General features: G+C 41.1%; 1 protein-coding gene across 7 annotated transcripts in view; it reads left to right on the forward strand.

Annotated features, from left to right (window-relative positions):
• Nucleotides 1-20,651, forward strand: part of farp2 (FERM, RhoGEF and pleckstrin domain protein 2) — a 178,206-nt gene that overhangs the window by 94,676 nt on the left and 62,879 nt on the right. For all 7 annotated transcript variants that reach the window (XM_072573162.1, XM_072573165.1, XM_072573164.1 and 4 more), the window contains 2 exons: nucleotides 9,275-9,332; nucleotides 9,886-10,129. In XM_072573162.1, coding sequence (XP_072429263.1) covers nucleotides 9,275-9,332; nucleotides 9,886-10,129 — 302 coding nt within the window. The remainder of the gene's footprint in view (nucleotides 1-9,274; nucleotides 9,333-9,885; nucleotides 10,130-20,651) is intronic.

Consider the following 20,651-nt stretch of genomic DNA (forward strand, 5'->3'; position numbering starts at 1 on the left):
AGAGAAGGGGGAGAACCACAGGCGAACAGAGAGAGATGGGCGAATGCACAAAGTGAAAGACCTGTCTCTGCCAGTTCTACATCAGGTCATGTATCTTTCAAGTAAACGTCGAGCTTGCTTAGCTTGTATTGTCCTGCAGTAAACTCTGAGAGGCCTAGGGGAAAGCTTTATTACAGTCGTAGTTGATCCCTGATTCAAATCGAAGATTTTCCTACTCTGTTTCTTGACCATGCTGATTCCAGGGTGGGGTGGAGTATTCACAGGGGCCTGGCAATCGTAGAATCCCTGCAGTGTGGAAAGAGGCCACTTGACTCATAGAGTGCACAAACTCTCTGAAGAGCATAACACCCAGACTTAGCCTCTATCCTTTCCCCATATCCCTATATTTACCATGGCTAACAGTCTAGCCTGCACAGCTCTGGATATTGGGGCAATTTAATTGGCCAATCTACCTTACCTGCAAATCTTTGGAAGCTGGAACACCCAGAGGAAACCCTTGCCGACATGTAGCGAATGTGCAATCTGTACGCAGGCAGTCTCTCGAGGCTGGAGTTGAACCTGGGCCCCTAGCACTGTGTGGAAATAGTGCTAACCACTGAGCCACTGTACTGCCCCAAGCTCTTGAGATACTGATGACACTGGCAAGGCCAACTTTTTAATCATTGGTTGCCTTTGAAAAGGTGTTTAGCCTTCAACTCGAACTGTTGCAGACCTATTGCAGACCAATAGCTGATGCTATTGTTCCAAATTTGATATTTGATAATTGCAGAATATTGACCCATGAAGGGTGGTCTTTTTAGTAATTACACCAGCAAGAAACAAATTTGAGCTATTTTTAATAAGAATGAAATTGATATTTCTTGCATATTGTGACAGTTATATAAAATGCGCAGATTAAAAATGTTGACTTTCTGGAATGAAAGATTTGATGAACAGTCTGAAGTTAGGACTTTGAAATGGGAGGAAATAGTACAATATGGTCTGCCCCCTCACCTGAGCCTGTTCTTGCTTTTCTCATATATACTTTGCAACAGTTTTTTTAAAATTAAGATCGCATTTCTGGAGATTTGGAGATTCTGACCTCCTGCCAGGGTACAGTCCAATTTTCTAATGTCGCCAGGAACAGAAATGTTTTCGATAGACCTCCAGCTTGTAAGAATTTCCTTTCACATACAACATGGGTACCAGACTAGGCCATTTAACCCTTTGAGACTATACAAGAGATGATGCTATAGACATTTTGATGGAATCTTCCCTTAACATAATTCAAACAAATACAACCTTATTTCATATAACCTCACCTGATTTGAATCTTGGTGTCCAGGCATTATTATGGTAAATGTATGCTGTACTGCATCCAAGGCCAGTACATCTTTCCCCCAGTATGTGCTTACAATGTAACACTGTTACAGGTGTGGACTAACTAAAGCTATGTATTGCCATAGTGTAATTTCAATCCTCTCTTCTAGTCCTAAAGATATAAAGGCTACCATTCCACTAGCCACTTTAATAACTTTCCCTACCTGTCTGAAACATTTGAATGATTCACATCTCCATAAGCCTCTTTGGACTTACACTATTTCTGGCTTTTCATCATTTAGACAGGACTCTATTCTATCCTTTCTAGCCCACACTGGGTGACCTCATAATCTGTCACCAATTGAAGTCTCTTTGCTTAAAATTTCACAGTTGTCAATCTATTAACATTAGGAATGTTATGCCATCTAGCTTTGTGGCAGCAACAAAATTGGATATAAGGCTGTCCACACCACCATTTAAGTCATCAATAAGTGTGGCGAATAGTTGAGGTTTCAACGCAATCTTACTAATTAGAATACATGCTTATTATCCTTCTGAGTTACCTAGTTAATTTCCAACAATGTTCATTTGCTTTCAGTTCCATGGGCTTCTGTTTTAGCTGACTATCTTTTATGATGGATTTTATCAAATATCTTCCACGAATCATCCATTCTCTCCTGTCTTCCACTTGCATCAAAGAATTACTGGAATACTTAAGCAAGACCTGTCTTTAACAAATCCATTCTAACTGTCTGATCAATTGGAAATTTTGAAGTGCCTTATTTTTATTTTTAATCAGACACCTGTAATTTGGCAACTGTGGTCATAATTTCATCCCATGTTAAATAGGACAGCGATGTGCACTTTTCCAATTTAAAGGAACAGCTTCTGAATTGAGCACCTTGGGAGATTATAGTTGGGACTTCTGTGATGTTTTGCCTGATTTCCTTAACACACACAGATTGAAACTATCTGGTCTTTGAAATTTGTAACCAATAGATGTCATTATTTTTCTGACGTTAATTTTGAGGTCTTGATCTTGATTCACAATTGTTTTCCCTGGAATTCCTTGTATATACTATATTCCTATTGTAAATACGGAGGCAAAATATGGATGCCAACCATTTCCTTCCTTTCGTTTGCCACTGCACTTATCAGTTTTCAGGGAGCCTGTTCCTGATCTTTTCCTAACAAGGTCAAGTAACTTACTTTTGAACTCTTCAAGTTTCTCCATATACCAGGTGGACACATCTGATCTATGAAGAACATTGTTCAACAGATAGTAAGATTGATATTTGCACAAGTGTAGATCGTGTTGGTATTAATTTGTACCTATGTTCTGAGTGTTGTTTTGTTCACTGTCAAACGAGAGAGTGTACATGTGAGTGTTGACATGTTTAGGAATGTTTTAAATGCTGGCTAAGTTAGTGATACCCACATCCTGTGAATGAGTTAAGAAGAATGACTACTTTAATTACTGCATATCACTAGTGCAGCAGAAGGAGGGCTAGTGAAATGCTCACACATTGCATTTTCTGTCTGATTTACAAATCAAATATTTAAAAAGCTCAGTTGCTGCAGTGGGTTAATATAATTGTTCAGAATCTTTGTTTTTGAACTACAATCCTGTACTTCAAAGTTCTGCTTTTCTGTTTTACTTTATGGCTTGCAGCTCCTTTTCTGTACAGTTTCTGACATTATAACATGTGTTATTTAAGGTTTGTTAGCTTAGAGCAATTTTGTTTTGACTCCTGCTTTTGCTTCTTACACTGGCTGGAAGACATGTTTGAGAATGTCTTTGCTGCTTGTTTTACAAGTTCAGTATTTTGATTGGCTGGGTTAGAGTATTTGGAGGAAAGTTTCCAACTTAGTGGGCGGCACGGTGGCACAGTGGTTAGCACTGCTGCCTCACAGCGCCAGAGACCCGGGTTCAATTCCCGACTCAGGCGACTGTGTGGAGTTTGCACATTCTCTCTGTGTCTGCGTGGGTTTCCTCCGGGTGCTCCGGTTTCCTCCCACAGTCCAAAGATGTGCAGGTCAGGTGAATTGGCCATGCTAAATTGCCCGTAGTGTTAGGTGAAGGGGTAAATGTAGGGGAATGGTTGGGTTACGCTTCGGCGGGTCAGTGTGGACTTGTTGGGCCGAAGGGCCTGTTTCCACACTGTAAGTAATCTAATCTTTAAAAAAATGATCTGTAACTCTGAGCTGGGCAATTGCTTAAGGTCTCCTTCCCTATACAAGGCTAAGACCATGACCTGTGAGAGACCATAGCACTACTTTCTGAATTGGATGCCAGTTTTTCTCACCATGTTTCTTTTCCCTCTGCCAGTCCAAGTTAATTGCTGTCGTAATCTAACTATCACCATTGGTCCGCGTTTCCTCAGGATTTTTGCAATTGCACCAAAGATAATGATCACACAGAAGAAGTTTAGGTGTCTGTGTTAGAAATGCAGGTCCCTTTAAGGCTCAAACAGAATCTATTTCCTAATTAACCTGTTTAGTGATGGTATTGCACACCTCTGGAGCAGATGGAACTTGAACCTAGGCCTCTAGATCCAGGGGCAGAGACCTACCACTGCAGCAGCATTACGCCAAGGCTGAAGCAGAAGAACTCCAGAGTTGAATAAAGACAGATGATGTTTATTGGACTTTGTATTGGTAGTGAACCAGGATGCTTAGGTGTGCACTAACCTTTCTGAACTGGTCGATGAAAAAAAATTTAAAAAGACGGAGTTCTTCAAACGTTTGATTTGGTGATGAATTACGATAAAAAGAGCTGGATTCTTGCGCTCTCCCTTGTTTTCCCACCTTTGCTTTTCCTTGTTATTGTTCCACTGCCCTGGTGACAGGCACTTCTTATTAATTGATGCAGTTAAAAGGGTGATTTAGTGATCAGCTATTTAAAAATAAGCTGAGTTCTTACAACGCTTTTGTGGTGCAACGGTAGTGTCTCTACTGCTGGACGAGAAGGTCCAGGTTCAAACCCCACCTGCCCTGAATGTGTGTTCTAACATGTTTGATCAGGTTGATTGAAATATCTAAGCCCCTCACTGAAACACAGGCAGGAGGGGGATGATGGGACCCCTGGTGTAATTGTGTGTCATGACAGTACCTATTGCCCTTCCAGATCAGCACATGCATGTGCAATGATGGCAGATTTCATCTTTTTAAAAACTGAGTTGTATTTTTGAGATGCACTCTAATATTGATATTGTGCCTCCCTCTGGCTCAGGTTCAAGCCACACATGTCCAGAAATGTTCAAACAGGGTGATTGTAAAATTCCTGAAAGTCTTTCTGTGGCCTCGCTGTCTACGTGAAGCAATGCTGCCACCTAGCAGCAACTGTTGGACCTGGCAATGAGGGCGTGAAGTTCCATAAGAAACAGAATCTAGAATTAAACTTATTCCTTTAGACCAGAAGATCCCAGTTCAAGTTCCACCTGCTTCAGATGTGTCATAACCACGGTTTTGACTAACCTGTGCATGTGTGCAGCCCATCTGATATTCTGCGAGTGTTGATGTTGACCTCCGCTTACACAAGTCGCTGCTACACACAGGTCCTGGAAGCCCATGTACCTGCTAAGAAAATTAGAGGGAATAATAGATGTGAATAGGTTGATTATGTAAAGAGCTGAGGTTTGAATGAGAGTTTAACTTGACAGTAGTAGGGAGAGTCGTAGCAAATGAAGTGTCTCAATCAAGTGTGAATTTCAATGAATAGTCATCCACGTTCCTGCATTCTATCAGTGAGACAATGTCACCCCACCCACTTCTAGAATGTTCAGCTTTGCAATCTAACTCTTTAATATCACGTTAATGTCCAGAGAGATATTCCCATTTGATCTTTTAACATTACAACTGCTTTATTTTTGACTTTTCAGACTTGAGTGATCTGATATAGTTTCCATTCTGAGTCACCCACATGTCTCTTGTTTTATTGTTTGATGTTTTATCCTGTTAATTTCAAGATAGCGCTTTATTTGTCACCCACAGTACTAGTTAGTAGCAGTGTTCCCTTGTGCCTAATTTCACAATTAGGGGTTATAATTGGCTCTTGATATTGTAAAGCTCTTGGACAGGGTGACTAAACAATTAACACAAATTTTGTAGATGGTATTTGTAGACAATGTGTTATCGAGTCATAGAGATGTACAGCACGGAAAGAGACCCTTCGGTTCAGCTTGTCCATATCGACCAGATATCCTACGTTAATCTAACCCCATTTGCCAGTACTTGGCCCATATCCTCTAAAACCTTCCTATTCATGTACCCATCCAGATGCCTTTTAAATATTGTAATTGCGCCAGCCTTCACCACTTCCTATGGCAGCTCATTCCATACATGCATCACCCTTTGTGTGAACAAGTTGACCCTTAAGTCCCTTTTAAATCTTTATCCTTTCAACTTAAACCTATCTCCTCTAGTTCTGGACTCCCCCAACCCAGGGAAAAGACCTTGCCTATTTACCCTATCATTGCCCTTCACAATTTTATAAACCTGTTAGAGGTCACCCCTCCGTCTCTGATGCTCCAGGGATAACAGTGCCAGCCTATTCAACCTCTCCCTACAACTCAAACGTTCCGACCCTGGCAACATCCTTGTAAATCTTTTCTTAACCCTTTCAAGTTTCACAACATTCTTCCCATAGGATGGAGACCAGTATTCCAAAAGTGGCCTAACCAATATCTTGTACAACTGCAACATGACCTCCCAATTCTTATACTCAATGCTCTGAACAATAAAAGAAAGCATACCAAAGGTGCCCTCAGTATCCGATCCACCTACGACTGTACTTTCAAGGAACCGTGAGCCTGCACTCCAAGGTCTCTTTGTTCAGCAACTCTCCCAGGGCATTTTCCATTAAGTGTATAAATCCTGCCCTGATTTGCCTTTCCAAAATGCAGCACCTCACATTTATCTAAATTAAACTCCATCTGCCACTCCTCAGCCCGTTGGCCCATCTGATCAAGATCCTGTTGCAGTCTGAGGTGATCTCCTTCACTGTTCATGATGCCTCCAGTTTGGGGTCATCTGCAGATTAACTTACTATACTTCCTATGTTCACATCCAAATCATTGAAAAAATGACTAAAAGTAGTGGACCCAGCACTGATCCTTGTAGCACACCACTCGTCAGAGACCTCCAGTCTGAAAAGCAATCCTCCACTATTACTCTGTCTCTACTTTGGAGCCAATTCTGTGTCTAAATGGCTAGTTTTCCCTGTATTCCATGTGATCTAACCTTGCTAACCAGCTTGCCATGAGGAACCTTGTAAAGTGCCTTACTGCAGTCCATATTGATTACATCCACCTCTCTGCCCTCATCAATCTTCATTACTACTTCAAAAAACTCAAATTTCTGGGACATGATTTCCCATGCAAAACGCCATGTTGACTGTCCCTAATCAGCCCTTCCAAATACATGTAAAACCTGTTTCTCAGGATTCTCTCCCACCAACTTTCCCATCACCAATGTCAGGCTTACTGGTCTATAGTTCCCTGGCTCTCCTTACCACCTTTCTTAAATAGTGTCACCACATTAGCCAACCTCCAGTCTTCCGGCACCTCACCTGTGACTATCCATGATACAAATATCTCAGCAAGGGGCCCAGCAATCACTTCCCTAGCTTCCCACGGAGTTCTAGGGTACATCTGATCAGGTCCTGGGGATATACCTGCATCCACCTTTATGCATTTTAGAACATTCAGCCCCACCACCTCTGTAATGCAGACATTTTTCAAGATATTGCCACCTATGTCTCAACATTGTGGATCTTCCATGTCCTTCTCCATAGTAAACACTGATGCAAAATACTCGCTTAGTATCTCCCTCATCTCCTGTGGTTCCACACATGCTTGCTGATCTTGGAGGGATCCTATTCTCTCCCCAGTTACCCTTACGTACTTAATGTATTTATAAAATCCCTTTGGATTCTCCTTAACCCAATTTGCCAAAGCTAACTCATACCCCCTTTTTACCCTTCTGAGGTCTCTCTCAAGTATACTCCTACTCCCTTTATATTCTTCTAGTGATTCACTCGATCTCTGCTCTCTACACCGGACATGTGCTTGCTTCTGTTTTCTTTACTAAAACCTCAATTTCTCTCGTCATGCAGCATTCCCGATACCTATCAGCCTTACCTTTCACCCTAACAGGAAGATATTGTCTCTGGACTCTCATTAGCTCATTTTTGAAGGCTTCCCATTTTCCAGCTGTCCCTTTACCTGCGAACGTCATCACCCAATCAACTCTTGAAAGTTCTTATCTAATACTGTCAAAATTAGCATTCCTCTAACTTACAGCTTCAACTTTTAGATCAGGTTTTTTTTTCTATCATTATTTTAAATCTAATAGAATTATAGTCACTGGCCCTGAAGTGCTCCCCCACTGAGGATTAGATTAAATTAGATTACTTAGTGTGGAAACAGGCCCTTCGGCCCAACAAGTCCACACCGCCCCGCCGAAGCACAACCCACCCATACCCCTATATCTACCCCTTACCTAACGCTACGGACAATTTAGCATGGCCAATTCACCTGCCCTGCACATCTTTGGACTGTGGGAGGAAACCGGAGCACCCGGAGGAAACCCACGCAGACACGGGGAGAATGTGCAAACTCCACACAGTCAGTCGCCTGAGTCGGGAATTGAACCCGGGTCTCTGGCGCTGTGAGGCAGCAGTGCTAACCACTGTGCCACCGTGCCGCCCACCTCAGTCACTTGCCCTGCCTTATTTCCCAAGAGTAAATCAAGTTTTGCACCTTCTCTGGTAGGTACATCCACATACTAAATCAGAAAATCATCTTATATACACTTAACAAATTCTTCTCTATCTAAACCCTTAGCAATATGGCAGTCCCAGTCTATGTTTGGAAAGTTAAAATCCCCTATCATTGCTACCCTTATTTTCCTACAAATTTGTTTCACAATTTCCCGCTTACTATTGGGGGGTGTCTATAGTACAACCCCAATTTGGAAATCATCCCTTTTCTGTGTCTCAGTTCCACCTAAATAACTTGCCCGGCCGTATTCCCAAGAATATGAGCCTTTTTCCTCTGGTAATGGCTAGCATGAGGAGGTGTAGCTTCAAATTGAGGGGTGATAGATATAGGACAAATGTCAGAGGTAGTAGTGGGGGCGTGGAACGTACTGCCTGCCACAGTTGTAGACTCGCCAACGTTATGGGCATTTAAATGGTCATTGGATAGACATATTGGCAAGAGTGGAGTAATGTAGGTTAGATGGGCTTCAGATTGGTTTCACAGAGCGGTGCAACATTGTAAGCTGAAGGGCTTATACTGCGCTGTAATGTTCTGTGTTTTATGAATATCCTCCCTAAGTACATCTGTAATGTTATCCCTTATCAAAAACACCACACCCCCTCCTCTCTTGGCAATTCATTTTTTCTGAGCTGTAGTCTGTCCTTCAGTATTCCTCACATTTGCCTATGTGAGTAATTCCTAGTCTGTTTTAAGGAAACTTGTAGCACTTCCTGAATATGAAAGTTGGACATATCCTCAGTTTAGAAATAACTATCTTGTTTGTAGATGCCAGGTTGAGGGTTTGAAGCTAATTGAAATATGTTGGCCTCTGGTAGCAGATTAGGTATTTAAAACTTGTAATAGCTGTGTGTGTATTCCATTGCATGTAATGTATGCAGGTGTGACTTAACTTGTCTTGTGCTTCAAACAATCATTTAGAAAGAGTCACTTGAATTTTATTTGTCTTAGTTGAAGACCTCTGTTTGGCGTGTGAGCACTATTACTGATGGATGAGAGTGAGTGCAAATATGGTACTTTCTTTTCTGCTGTCAGTGTTTGTGCTGCAGTATATGTCTCTCTGCCTTGCCTACGCTTTCGCCTTGCTTCACATACTTGCTTCTCGCACTCCATTTGAGTGTTTGTTTTCACAACACAAGCTGTCTGGTGCAGGGTTTTTCTCCTCACGTCCTTATTGAATACTCTCTGTTCTTCAGGCGGCACAGCAGAGCACGAATCTCAGCTCGGACTTCGAGCGCAGACGTGCCTAAACAGGTTAGTTCTGCAGCACTTTAACATTGTGTGTGTGTGTGTGTGTGTGAGAGAGAGAGAGATTGTATGTGTTCGTGTGCATGTTGGTGTTTTGATAAAGAATTGCTTCCCAAATCTGATTTTTCTAAATTGGTGCCTGATAATCTATATTGGTCTGTTTGCCCTGTCCACCCTTCTCCTGGACCTTGCCATTCAGAAGACACCTACGAATGGCAGTGGCTTGATACATAATTGCTGTAAGTGCTGTTCTGCATCAGCAAGCCAAGTATATGTCCTAAATGAAGAGATGTACCTTTATTTCTTTTTTACCTTCCGTATTATAATCCAACCAGACTTAGTTTTGTAAACTGGGAGGATTCATACCATTGAGACAACGGGGTTCAGTAAGAGTTAATCTAACCTCCTAAACCTTGTTGCAATACATTAGCAGCCAGAATAAATTTATACATCTGCGATTCAAGATCTGTTTGAAAGTGATGATATGCTAACGTTCATAAATTGACTACAGTCTTCAAATGTTGTGCTTGGTGTAATTTTGTTTTCTTCTCTGCACTAGAGTCTATCATTCACTGAAGGTGTAGAGGTTCCAGGCTCCCCGTCTTCAGATGCTATCTCCTTTCAATCCATCCAATCTGTACAGAAGACTCTTGTTGACAGTCAGCTTATTCACCCTGAAAATAGCAACGTTCTCCTTGTCAGCAAGCACTCTGCTCGGAGGGCTCCCTCAGATGTGAAGAGGAGTCCAACGCTGGAAGATTCGTGGAAGACTTCTGATCGGCCCTCTCCAATCTCCTTGCAAGGTTCTGTTGCTGAAGCTGCAGGCAGCTGCAGTCGCTCCTCTTCGGGTTGTGATGAGCGCAGTGCTTTAACTAGACAGGACAGTGTTAGTGACAGGAGGTTCCCTCCGAGAAATGACAATGATGAGGATGACTATACCACAGGTATACCCATCACTGAGAACGAGTACAATGTTAGCCAGATTCGGGGAAGGGCAATGCCAATTTTCACATTGACAAATGCTCAGTTGCAACTCTCCGAGGAGTTCATTGATGATGACCCCGCTGAGATTTCCTTTTTTGCTGGTGGGTCAGAAGCATTTTCGCCATGTTACCATGGATTAGGAAATGGTACAAGGGGCTCTGCTATTTATTGTCAACAAGACCGTTCACCAGTAATAAACTCCTGTGAGCAAAACCCAGTTAAGTGCATCAATAATAATATGGAGTTGGGTTCAGAAGTTGACCTTGAATTTGAGGGTGGGAGTGACCTCAATGGCAATAGCCGACCCATTGACACAGCTGACCTCTTTGAGGTGAAGGCCCAAGCTAGTCGTCTGTATGGGCACTATAGCAAATCAGAGACGAGCTCCCTGTTAAATCACCAGTCAGAGAGCAGCTCGTTGACCAATCTTGGGTTAAATGGCCTTTCTGAGACAGCATTATTCAGAATGGGCCACTCGGGCAATCAATCTGAAGCCAGCTCCATGGTGAATTTTCCCACGTATTCTGTGCGCTCTGAGTCCAGTTCTGCATTCCAATTTGGCGATATGATTGACCAACTCGAGCAGCTCAGTTACCCCCCTACCACCACAGAAGATTCGACCAGCAGTGAGTCTGGGTCTTGGGATTCGGATAATGGGGTCCCCCTGGATGGTAATTTCTTTTACAGTAACCCATTTGCACAAGTCACGGCCAATAACTTTGCATTCAATTTTGAGGGTGAAGTTAATGGCTGTGCACATGGAGAGCGGGAGGAAAGGAACAGCCTGGATTAAATTGAATTGCACTCGTGCACATTGGTGCATTGCGGGGTAATAACCTTTGTGCATCAGTGATTTGGAGCCAAACACTTTAGTGACCACTTTACTGTTGCTTTGATTTTTTGATTTGATTACCTTGTCAAATCAAGAAAGCATTATGCATTACATATACTGCAAAGAGGTATCATTTCCAGAATGCTTTACACTTACCTAATTTTGATTGTGGTAAGTTTTGAGCTGTCAGCCTCAAGCTTTGACCAAAATCTGCCTAGGAGTATTTGTAAGATTTAATCAGTAGTTTGTTCAATGCTGTAGTCAAGTTGCATCTGGACCCTATGGACAGACCCATTTTTTTCAAAAGCAAACTTATCTTGTATTTGTAAATATATATTTTTAAATTGCCAGCCAACACTAGTGCCACTGTGCAGATTTCTTTATTAAACAATAAGACACTTTAAAAAGAAAACAAAAAACTTTTATAGTTAAAGTCTCTGTCAGGATGTGCTGTGTTATGAACTTTACAAACAGTGTTGGACTGTTAGATAGAAATCTGAAACTGATTTTTACAAACTAAATTTAGTCTCTGACAAACACTTTATTGTGTAACAGCACAATTGATTCAAACTTAGTCATGGTAACTAACTTTGGTCCAATCTGTGACAGTTTTGTGGAGGTTACACAGGTTTAACATAATTTATGGCTCGTCGCAGTATCGGGTGCATTTAAAATGAGAACACTAATTAGTGAATCTCTTGCAAAATGCCTCAGAATTCCATTGTAATACCTGAAGGAAAAATGTGTGCTGTTGTTCTTTGCTGTGACCATCTCTTGTCAATATCGTTGTTTGATGATGAGGCAAGACTTCCTTCAGTAAATTATTAGGGGGGCTGGGGTGTGAATTGAGAGAAGCAGCTTGTCTTTGCCTCCCTTGTCATTTGTCCATCACACTATTTTCCTTTGATTTGCTACTTGCCATTGCACCCACTTGTCCAGGTGAAGGCCAGTGCTCAGCTGAAAACTTCATATTCCATCTGTCTCTAAGACTGTTTACTTACACGTCCCCAACACGCACAATTATGTTATACCTCATCTCTGGTGCAGGAAGTTTTATCCGTGCTTACTTATGTCAGTAGAGCGTTTATCCAGTTCCAGTAGAGCGTTGTTCCTGGCTGCTTTTCAATATTTGAACTCCATAAATCTCACCTTGTTCAAGGTATTGTGTCCTAATGTATTGATCCTGCCAAATCTTCCCAGTCCCCCTCTATTTTGGCTGCATGTTATTGCTCCTATGTTTCCCTTCCTTCATCCCACAGTTTGCATAGTTCTTTTGAGTTGTCTCTGTATTTCTGTCCCTCATTCTCTCTGCCTGTATTTCTCCCTATGTTTAAAATCCCCTTAAAACCTGTCTTTTTTTATTTAACTGTGGTTCTCCTATTCTCAAACATCCTATCATGGTGTGATGTAGGTTCCTTTTTGTACATTTTCCCCATGTGCTATGAAGGGGCTTGGGATATTTTCCACACCAAGTGTCCTGTGTAAGTGCGAGTCCAGTGTTGCCATAATAGATAGCCAAGTGCGTTCCTGCCAAAGGTTGCTGTATTAGACACTGCAATGGAACCTTAAAACTCAAGTTGCTCTATGTTTGCAGGTAGCTTCATAAATAGTTCTAACTACCAGATAATATTATTTGTAAACACCAGTATTTGGAGGAAAATAGACATTTTCAGAGAGTTAAGATTTAAAGATTAGGAATTGCAGGGTTTATTTACCAGTGAAGACAGTTCTGCTCTTCAGCATCACTTATAACTGGCAGGATATAAAGCTTGGAGTTTTAGCACAATTACTTTTACCTTTTATTCACTACACTTTTGTCAAGTTTTTTTTTAAATCTTAAAGACCACTTGCAGGATTTCTGCAACCTGAAGTATGGGTTAGAAATTGTGCAACGATGAAGTTTGGAGCATGTAAGGAGACAGTTTGGCTTATTGTAGTTCTGTACCTATGATTTCCTTACTAAGCGTCCTGATTCCTGTCATGGTAGTTGCCAGGTGGAGAGTAGCCAAAGAGGGGTGTGGAAAGCTATAGAGATCTGTGTAACCTATCATGCCTAGAAAATGGTGGCAAGGTAAAAAAGCGAACACTACTGAAATGTACAAACACGGTGTTTATCCAGTGTTGTTCCTGGCTGCTTCCCCATGTTTGAACTCTGTAAATCTCACCTTGTTCAAGGTATTGTGTCCTGATGTATTGGTCCTGCCAAATCTTCCCAACAATGCTTTCCATTGTTGGAACTCCATAAAAATCACCATGTTCCAGGTATCATTTCCTGACATATTGGTCCTGCCAAATCTTCCCAGTCCCCTTTATTTTGGCTGCAAGTTACTGCTATGTTCTCCTTCCTTCATCCCACAGTTTGCATAGTTCTTTTGCGTTGTCTCTGTATTTCTGCCCCTCATTCTCATATCCTCTTGCTGTGCAGTACCTAAAGGAGCAGAGCATAGGGGAGACTGGCTCTGCCAGATCCTTGACCCATTGTTGAGTTTTGTGACCTTGCGCAATGTGTTTCTTGGTCACAGTTTGTCTTGTAGCAGAACAGTTAAAGATGAGGGCCTGGTTTTAGTCTGTTTGATCTGGACTTTGTCCTGCTATTGAACCTCTGGTCTTTTGTCTATGCTACCTTAACTGCTGGATTATTCCATTCAGTTGCCATTATGATAAAGTAATTCTGTTCAATGCTTTAAATTTTACTTCTCTCTCATTTAAATGATCTTTCTGGTATTCCTATTCTGGTTGTCTTTTAATAGTTAAACTTCAAAAGCAATTTCCATAATATCTGTGGTCAGCAATCCCTCATTATAAAGTTCTACCCATCTCTTTGCTTTCTTCATTCCCTGAAGTTTGAGATTAATGTCATTGTTTGCTTATATTTTTCCAATTACTTGACTAAAACAGTACTGCAAATGTTGCATTGTTGCATTTTATTCCTTGGGGAAAAGCTCCATTGTGAAGCACTTTAACTCTCAACTGACAATCTTGTGACTCCATAGTGTGCTATGCATATATATTGATTGCCTTTAGATCAAATGTTTTTCTATTGCCAAACCCACAAAGCAAATAACACTAAATCTGGGCAAATGATCACTACCAGTACTAGTAAAACTCGAACGAGCAGCCTTTCAGTGAAAACCCATGCTCAATGCGTAGAGGAAACTAAGCAATAAAATTCAGTCATGGAATAGACATGTGGCGGACAGAGTGCTAGCATCATCTAATGGATGGATGTAAATTGCTAGGAATTATTATTTATGTACAGGGCAGAAGATTAAGCATTTTGATAGTTCAATGTCTGATGCTTTAATCTGTAGAACTGCAACATGCAGATTGAAGGTTAATTAGAAAACCTGGAAATAGGTGCCTATACAGCAAACTCAGTTTGTTCCAAAGTACATCTATCAACTTAAAACATTCCTCATAAGATGTATTCTAGAATTGTGATGTAAACCCCCAAACTCTAATCATGGAGATTGAGCATCAGGAAGGGGCTGGAGGTAATTAAATGCCTGAAGAGAAAGTGTTTTCCACTTTTCTGACTTCCAGCTGAGTATTTTGTTTTAGGAGTGTGAGAGGAATGATTTCAGCTTACTAATTCCAGACCCAATAAATTGATGGGTAATGAAAATACATATTGGAATAAATTGGAAGAGTCTGCTGAAAACTGACACCAACATCCTAAACTTTAGTCCTGCTGTATGCCTGTTTTACTGGTATCTTAGGAGTTCATTTTCTCTAACTGAGGGTACTGAATGTAACAGTCACAATGGACAATCAGGACTGTTGGCTGATTGGAAACATGTGACTGGGGAGCCCATTTCCCCCTTTGCCTTGCTCCTCACCTCCACCCACTCAAACCTTCCCCTCCCAGTTGCGAAATCCAGTGCCTTCAATTTGCCCATATGCATGACTCTGAAAGCTCCTTAGTAGCTTACTGGTTAGTTGTGGTTTGCAGTCTGGCTGTTTTTGACTTTTAACAGACAAACCAACATGTCTTTTGCTGTGTATATGTTCTTTAAAATGCCTTGTACCTAGATTGGTGGCTAGACCTGTACAGTTTCTGTGCAGAATACGATGGCAACCTGTTTATTAAATGCCCCTTATTTGTTCTGCCTGTACTTGTGATTTAAGCAAAATTTTCAATGCAATTGCTAGCCCAAGGCTCAAAATGTCATATTTTAATTGGATATATTGAAATGTATGTAATATTTTACTTTTTATAAATCTAGATGGTATCTCATTCTCATTATTGTCATTAGGGTGGGTAAAGAAAAAATATTTATTGATCTTGTTTTTAACCGTAATGTCTTAATTTTGACTAATTGATAATATTTGATGCAAGGCTTGAATTAAACTTCAGTTCTCCCCTCCATACAGATTATACCACTTGTTGCTTCCTATTCACCAGATTATCTTGACTGTCTGCTTTGGATATCATTCCATTGTCTAAAACGAGACAGTAGTCTGAAGTGAAAGATAAAACAATGTATGGAGTTTTATTGCAGCATCTGAAGATGACTGTGCAGAAACAGTGACTGAATGTCAGTGTTCAGCATGGAATTCAGGAGGCTGACTTTACAGTAGTAACTGGCAAAATTGGAAACCGTTTCTGCCTGACTAAGTTAAATTCAAGCTCTGTGTTCAATGTCTGTCCATGTTCACTCCACACTTGACGTCTCATCTGTATAAAGGCTGCTGATTACAGTTGGTGTATGAATTATTGCTAATCAAAGCTATAGGCTGGAGGTACTAAGCAAATCTGATCTTGAATAAAAACTTTTTTTTACTTGTATTTGCTTTTTTTTAATTAAAACATACTCCTGGATTATTTTAATTTGCTCATGACAAGCTGAGAAGTTAGAGGTTGTTGAAGTTCCATCAGCTGTAGAAAGAGCAGGAGAGCTGATATTAATTTACCAGTTGGGGTGGGATTACAGAGAAGTTAGGTTGGAGAGAATGCGACTTGCCCAATGCCATGTGGTGGGAGTGAGCAGTCAAGCGGGAAAAGCATGGAGAATCGTTCTCCGTAGTTTTCTAAGGGGTGAGGAATGATTGGGTTGATTTCGTGGCTGCTTTGCAAAAGAACAGTGGTGGTAACCTACACAATCCTTGATTTCCCGGAATATTCTTGTTTAATAATGGACACAAAGAAAATTATCACTTTGGACTTCTAATTGCTAATCCTTCTGTTTATCTAGTGTGGTCTTTTCGTCAGCATCTATCTATGGAGTCTTTAGCATATTGTAGGCATTGAGTATTGCTCTGTTTTTTTTCCCCCCTTGTCATTGCTATTGGACATAGATCTTGTGTTGCCACTTGTGTTTGGCACCTGGTTTTGGAGGCAGCATTGCTGGAGCCTTTAGCAAATGCTTTCAGTCAACAAGTTGACATGGAGATGTGCCATTACACACACGTAATGCAAGTGTCTTTGGAACAGAGACGAGCAGGCGAAGATAAGGAGAGTAATCTGTGGTAGTAATTCCAATTAATCAGTTGGTATGGCGGCATCATGAGTAAAAGTGGCACACCTTCTTCAAATGGGGAAAAATGGCTGCCAACTGCTGACTTGAGCTGTACCAGAACATCAGCCATGAGGATCATTGCTGCAGGATGACCAAAACCTGGCACTTCTAATTTTCAAATTCTTTGCATTGCTGGCGAGAACGTTAGTCACGGGTAGAGAGAATTTCAGTCGGTTTACAAGATCTTTGTGAAAGAGTTCAGAATACATGGGTTGTGAGTGTACCAGATATATGCAATGAAGGGTTGGGTAATTTATGTAATTTTATATAAAAACAATAAAAAGGACACAATAACTGTTTGCTGCTTTACTGCTTGTGTTTTAATACACATATATAATCTACGTTGCCATTTGTGTTTCTCCCTTGTATCCTTCATTCCTGTTGAATTTCAACAGGAATGAGAATTGTAATCCACAACAGGAAAGGCTAGAGGGCCATGAAGTAAGTTTGTTTAGGAATGTTGCATTTCCCATGTTTATCATTGCAGCAAAGTCTATGCCACATTTACTTTTTGATAAACGCCTAAGCTGCCCTTTTCAGATATTCCCATGCCCTTTTTTGTTTGGATTTGTGTTCAATGGGTTTCCTGATGTGTAATTCCCTTGACTCTAGCACTCATCTCGACAGTCGAGTCTATAGTGAAACAGACAGAAATTGCTGGAGGAGCTCAGGTCTGGCAGCATCTGTGGAGACAAAACACGGTTAACGAGGAAGAGTCTGGTGATCCTCCTTCAGAATGGATAGCAGCTAGGGAAAAGTGGTATTTATATTGATGGATTTTTGGGGGAAAGGACTTGGGGTAGTTGGGTGACAAAGCCCAGAAAGAAAATGTTAGACAGACAAAGGGATTGTTGATAGTAAGCCAGGGAAAAAGAGAACTTAGGCAAAAGTGAGGACTGATGAAGGGCTTTTGCCACAAATGTCGATTTTTCTGCTCCTCGGATGCTGCCTGACGTGCTGTGCTTTTCCAGCACCACTCTAACCAAAAAAAAGAAGAGAAGCTAGATAAGTGAATGGGTACTATGAATATTTGAAACTGGGTTGGCTGTCCTGAAAGCAACCCATATCATGACAGGATCTGGGATGTGGGTGACAGGAAAGGAAGGAGGCGGTAATGTTCTAAAATAGTTAAACTCTATGTTGAGGCCTAAAGGTTGTAAGGTCCCCAAGCAGTTGTTGTTCCAGCTTGTGTTGAACCTTGTGGGAGGTCTAAGATAGAAATGTTGACCAGGGAATACAGTGGTGTGTTGAAGTGGCAGGCAGCTGGAAGCTCAGGCTTGTTTTTACCATCGGAGTGAGGTGTTTGCAAAGCAGTCACCAGTCTGCTTCATCTTCCCAATACAGAGGAGACTGTATTGTGATTAGCAAATACAGTGGACTCGATTCACATGGAGGGTGTGGCTGGGGCCTTGCATGGTGAGGAGGGAGGGCGCAAACCGCAGATGCTGCCTGACCAGTTGAGATCCTCTAGCAGTTTGTTTTTGTTTGTTTCAGATCTCCATCATCTACAATTTTTTTTTGTTTTATTTTAGCCAGTCGTAAAGCTACTTTCGTTTGTTCTTGTACAGAAGTGCTAGTTCTTCATGTTTAAAGTGGTTGGTGTAACTGATTGTGTATTGATATAAATAGTCCATAATCCTGGTATTCATGTAGGCAGTACCCACATTAAATACAGTTTAGAGGTACAGTGATGCCCTTATGCATTTTATGTTTTGCAGTAACCTAGTCCTGATGAGTATTGGTATATTAGGGTTGAGCAGTGCCACTGAGGTCATTACAAGTTGAATCACTTGCATTTTATATAGCTAGATGGCAATTACTTGAGCCACTCTTTTAAAAGCTCTGTGTGAAACGTAAAACAGCCTGGACGTAATGTGTTGAAAGAATAACCAAAGGAGTTTTCCTGATATCCAGACATTGCTTAACCTCTATTTTTTAAAAAAAGTCTTGTCACATTTTTCATCACTTTTTAAATTACCTTGCAATACTGAACTTCAAAACGGCTTAACTGACTGTAAAAAGCAGTTTACAATACACACATTTCTCTCGCCGGCATTGTTCAAAACAAATCAATGTCACTTCATTGGACTGGGGGCAATCTTCAGTCAAATTTATCTTCAGCAAGAAATTCTTTTAAAAGAAGAGCTGTTTAGTAATTTTCAATTTTCTTTTGCTGTTAAGTGTTGGGGAACAGCAAAGATCGTTGATAATATTTTGGCAATTATACATAGCACTGTTGTATCCTATTGTACAGCCTCAGGCTGAGGGTTTGATTGTGTTGACTCTCTTTTCAATAAAGGACGAATTTGAATGGCTTCTATGTCAGTTTGTTCTTGATTATGACTTTACAAAAGAATTGCACCAAGGGCAAGAGTCAAGTATACATTTGAACAAAACCAATAAAAGGCTTCAGTTTCTGCTGTGGTCTTTTGCTTTCATATTTGTCAATGTGAAAATGGCAGTGTCTTGAGGGGAAAGAATATGTATGCTGTGTAGAGTTTAACAAGTGCTTAATTACAAAGGTTTACATTTTCTGGGTCAGAAGAAGGGGATACTGTAAAGTTTAAAAACTATTGTCCCTCTTTTTGTGTTTTCTTGCAGAAGTGCTGGAGGAGAGGTGAAGTGAAATGTGTTAACCGTTTAGATATTTAGTCCTTGGTCAATCACTAACCACTCCTAACCTTGCCTCGGCGCCACCTGGCTGTTATTTAGAGTGTTCCTGTTCAGGCATTTAATTGCAATATAAATTTGACTTTTCAGTTATTAACCAATAAGTTTGTGTTCAAGTAATTTTGCAATAATTGGCCCCAAATTGTAGGTTTAAATACAGTTCCGTGCATGTTACAGAAGTCCGATTCTTTCAGCTTTCTAACTGCTGCATGTTTTGGTTGAGTGCCAATGATAAATGTACACTCAGTACTTAAGCGGTTGAGCAGACTGCACAGGACAGAGCCTCGGTCCTTTAATGTTGATTCTATCAGGGTGAACTGTGACTCCAGATTTAGACTTCATTTGCACTGTAGCTAACATTGGCTTGACATGAAAATGCAGGGTAAAGCATTAAAAGCATAACCTGAAAATTAACTGATAGAGACTCACTTTATAGTACAGATTGTTTAAAAACAGAACTGTCGGTGATGCCAAGTTTCAAAACTCGTGTCTAAGAACGTTTCTTTTATTCTTGTAAGGGATGTGGATACTGTGGGCGAGGCCAGCATTTGTTGCCTACTTCTAATTGTCTTTGAAGGTGGCAGTGAACTCCTTTGTACCATTGCAGACCATGTGGTGCGGGCGCGCCCATACTGCTGTTAGGAAGGGAGTTCCAGGATTTCGATCCAGAGGCACCGATGGTGATTTAGTTCCACGTCAGGATGGTGTGTGACGTGGAGGAGAATTTGTGGCAGTGATGGCAACATTTGTCTGTTATCCATGCCCCAATATGTGGTACAAGTCATGGGTTTGGAAGTTGCTGTTTAATGAGGCTTGGTGAGTTGTTACAGCTCTTCATGTGTACGATGCACACTGTGCCTCTCTAGTGGCTGTAGTGCTAATCGAGCAGCCTGCTTTATCCTGGAGGTTTTGAGTGCTGTTGGAGCTGCACCCATTCAGGCAAATGGACAACATTTCATTGCACTTTTGGATGTAGGTTTGCTCGCTGAGCTAGACAGTTCATTTCCAGAAGTTTCGTTACCCTACTAGATAACATCTTCAGTGGGCCTCAGGCAAAGCAATGCTGAAAATTCCTGCTTTCTATCAATATTAGACCCCATCTATCACCCCCTGAGAAAAGGAACAGGAAATGACTTCACCACAGGAAATAACATCACCACTGGAAATGACATCAACCCAAAGAAACCCAAATATATAAATAGAAAGCAAGAATTTTCAGCACTGCTTCGCCTGAGGCCCACTGAAGATGTTACCTAGTAGGTTAACGAAACTTCTGGAAATGAACCTTCCAGCTCAGCGAGCAAACCTACATCCAAAACC

The sequence above is a fragment of the Chiloscyllium punctatum genome, chromosome 6 (genome assembly GCF_047496795.1).
Source record: "Chiloscyllium punctatum isolate Juve2018m chromosome 6, sChiPun1.3, whole genome shotgun sequence".
NCBI classification, from domain to species: Eukaryota; Metazoa; Chordata; class Chondrichthyes; order Orectolobiformes; family Hemiscylliidae; genus Chiloscyllium; species Chiloscyllium punctatum.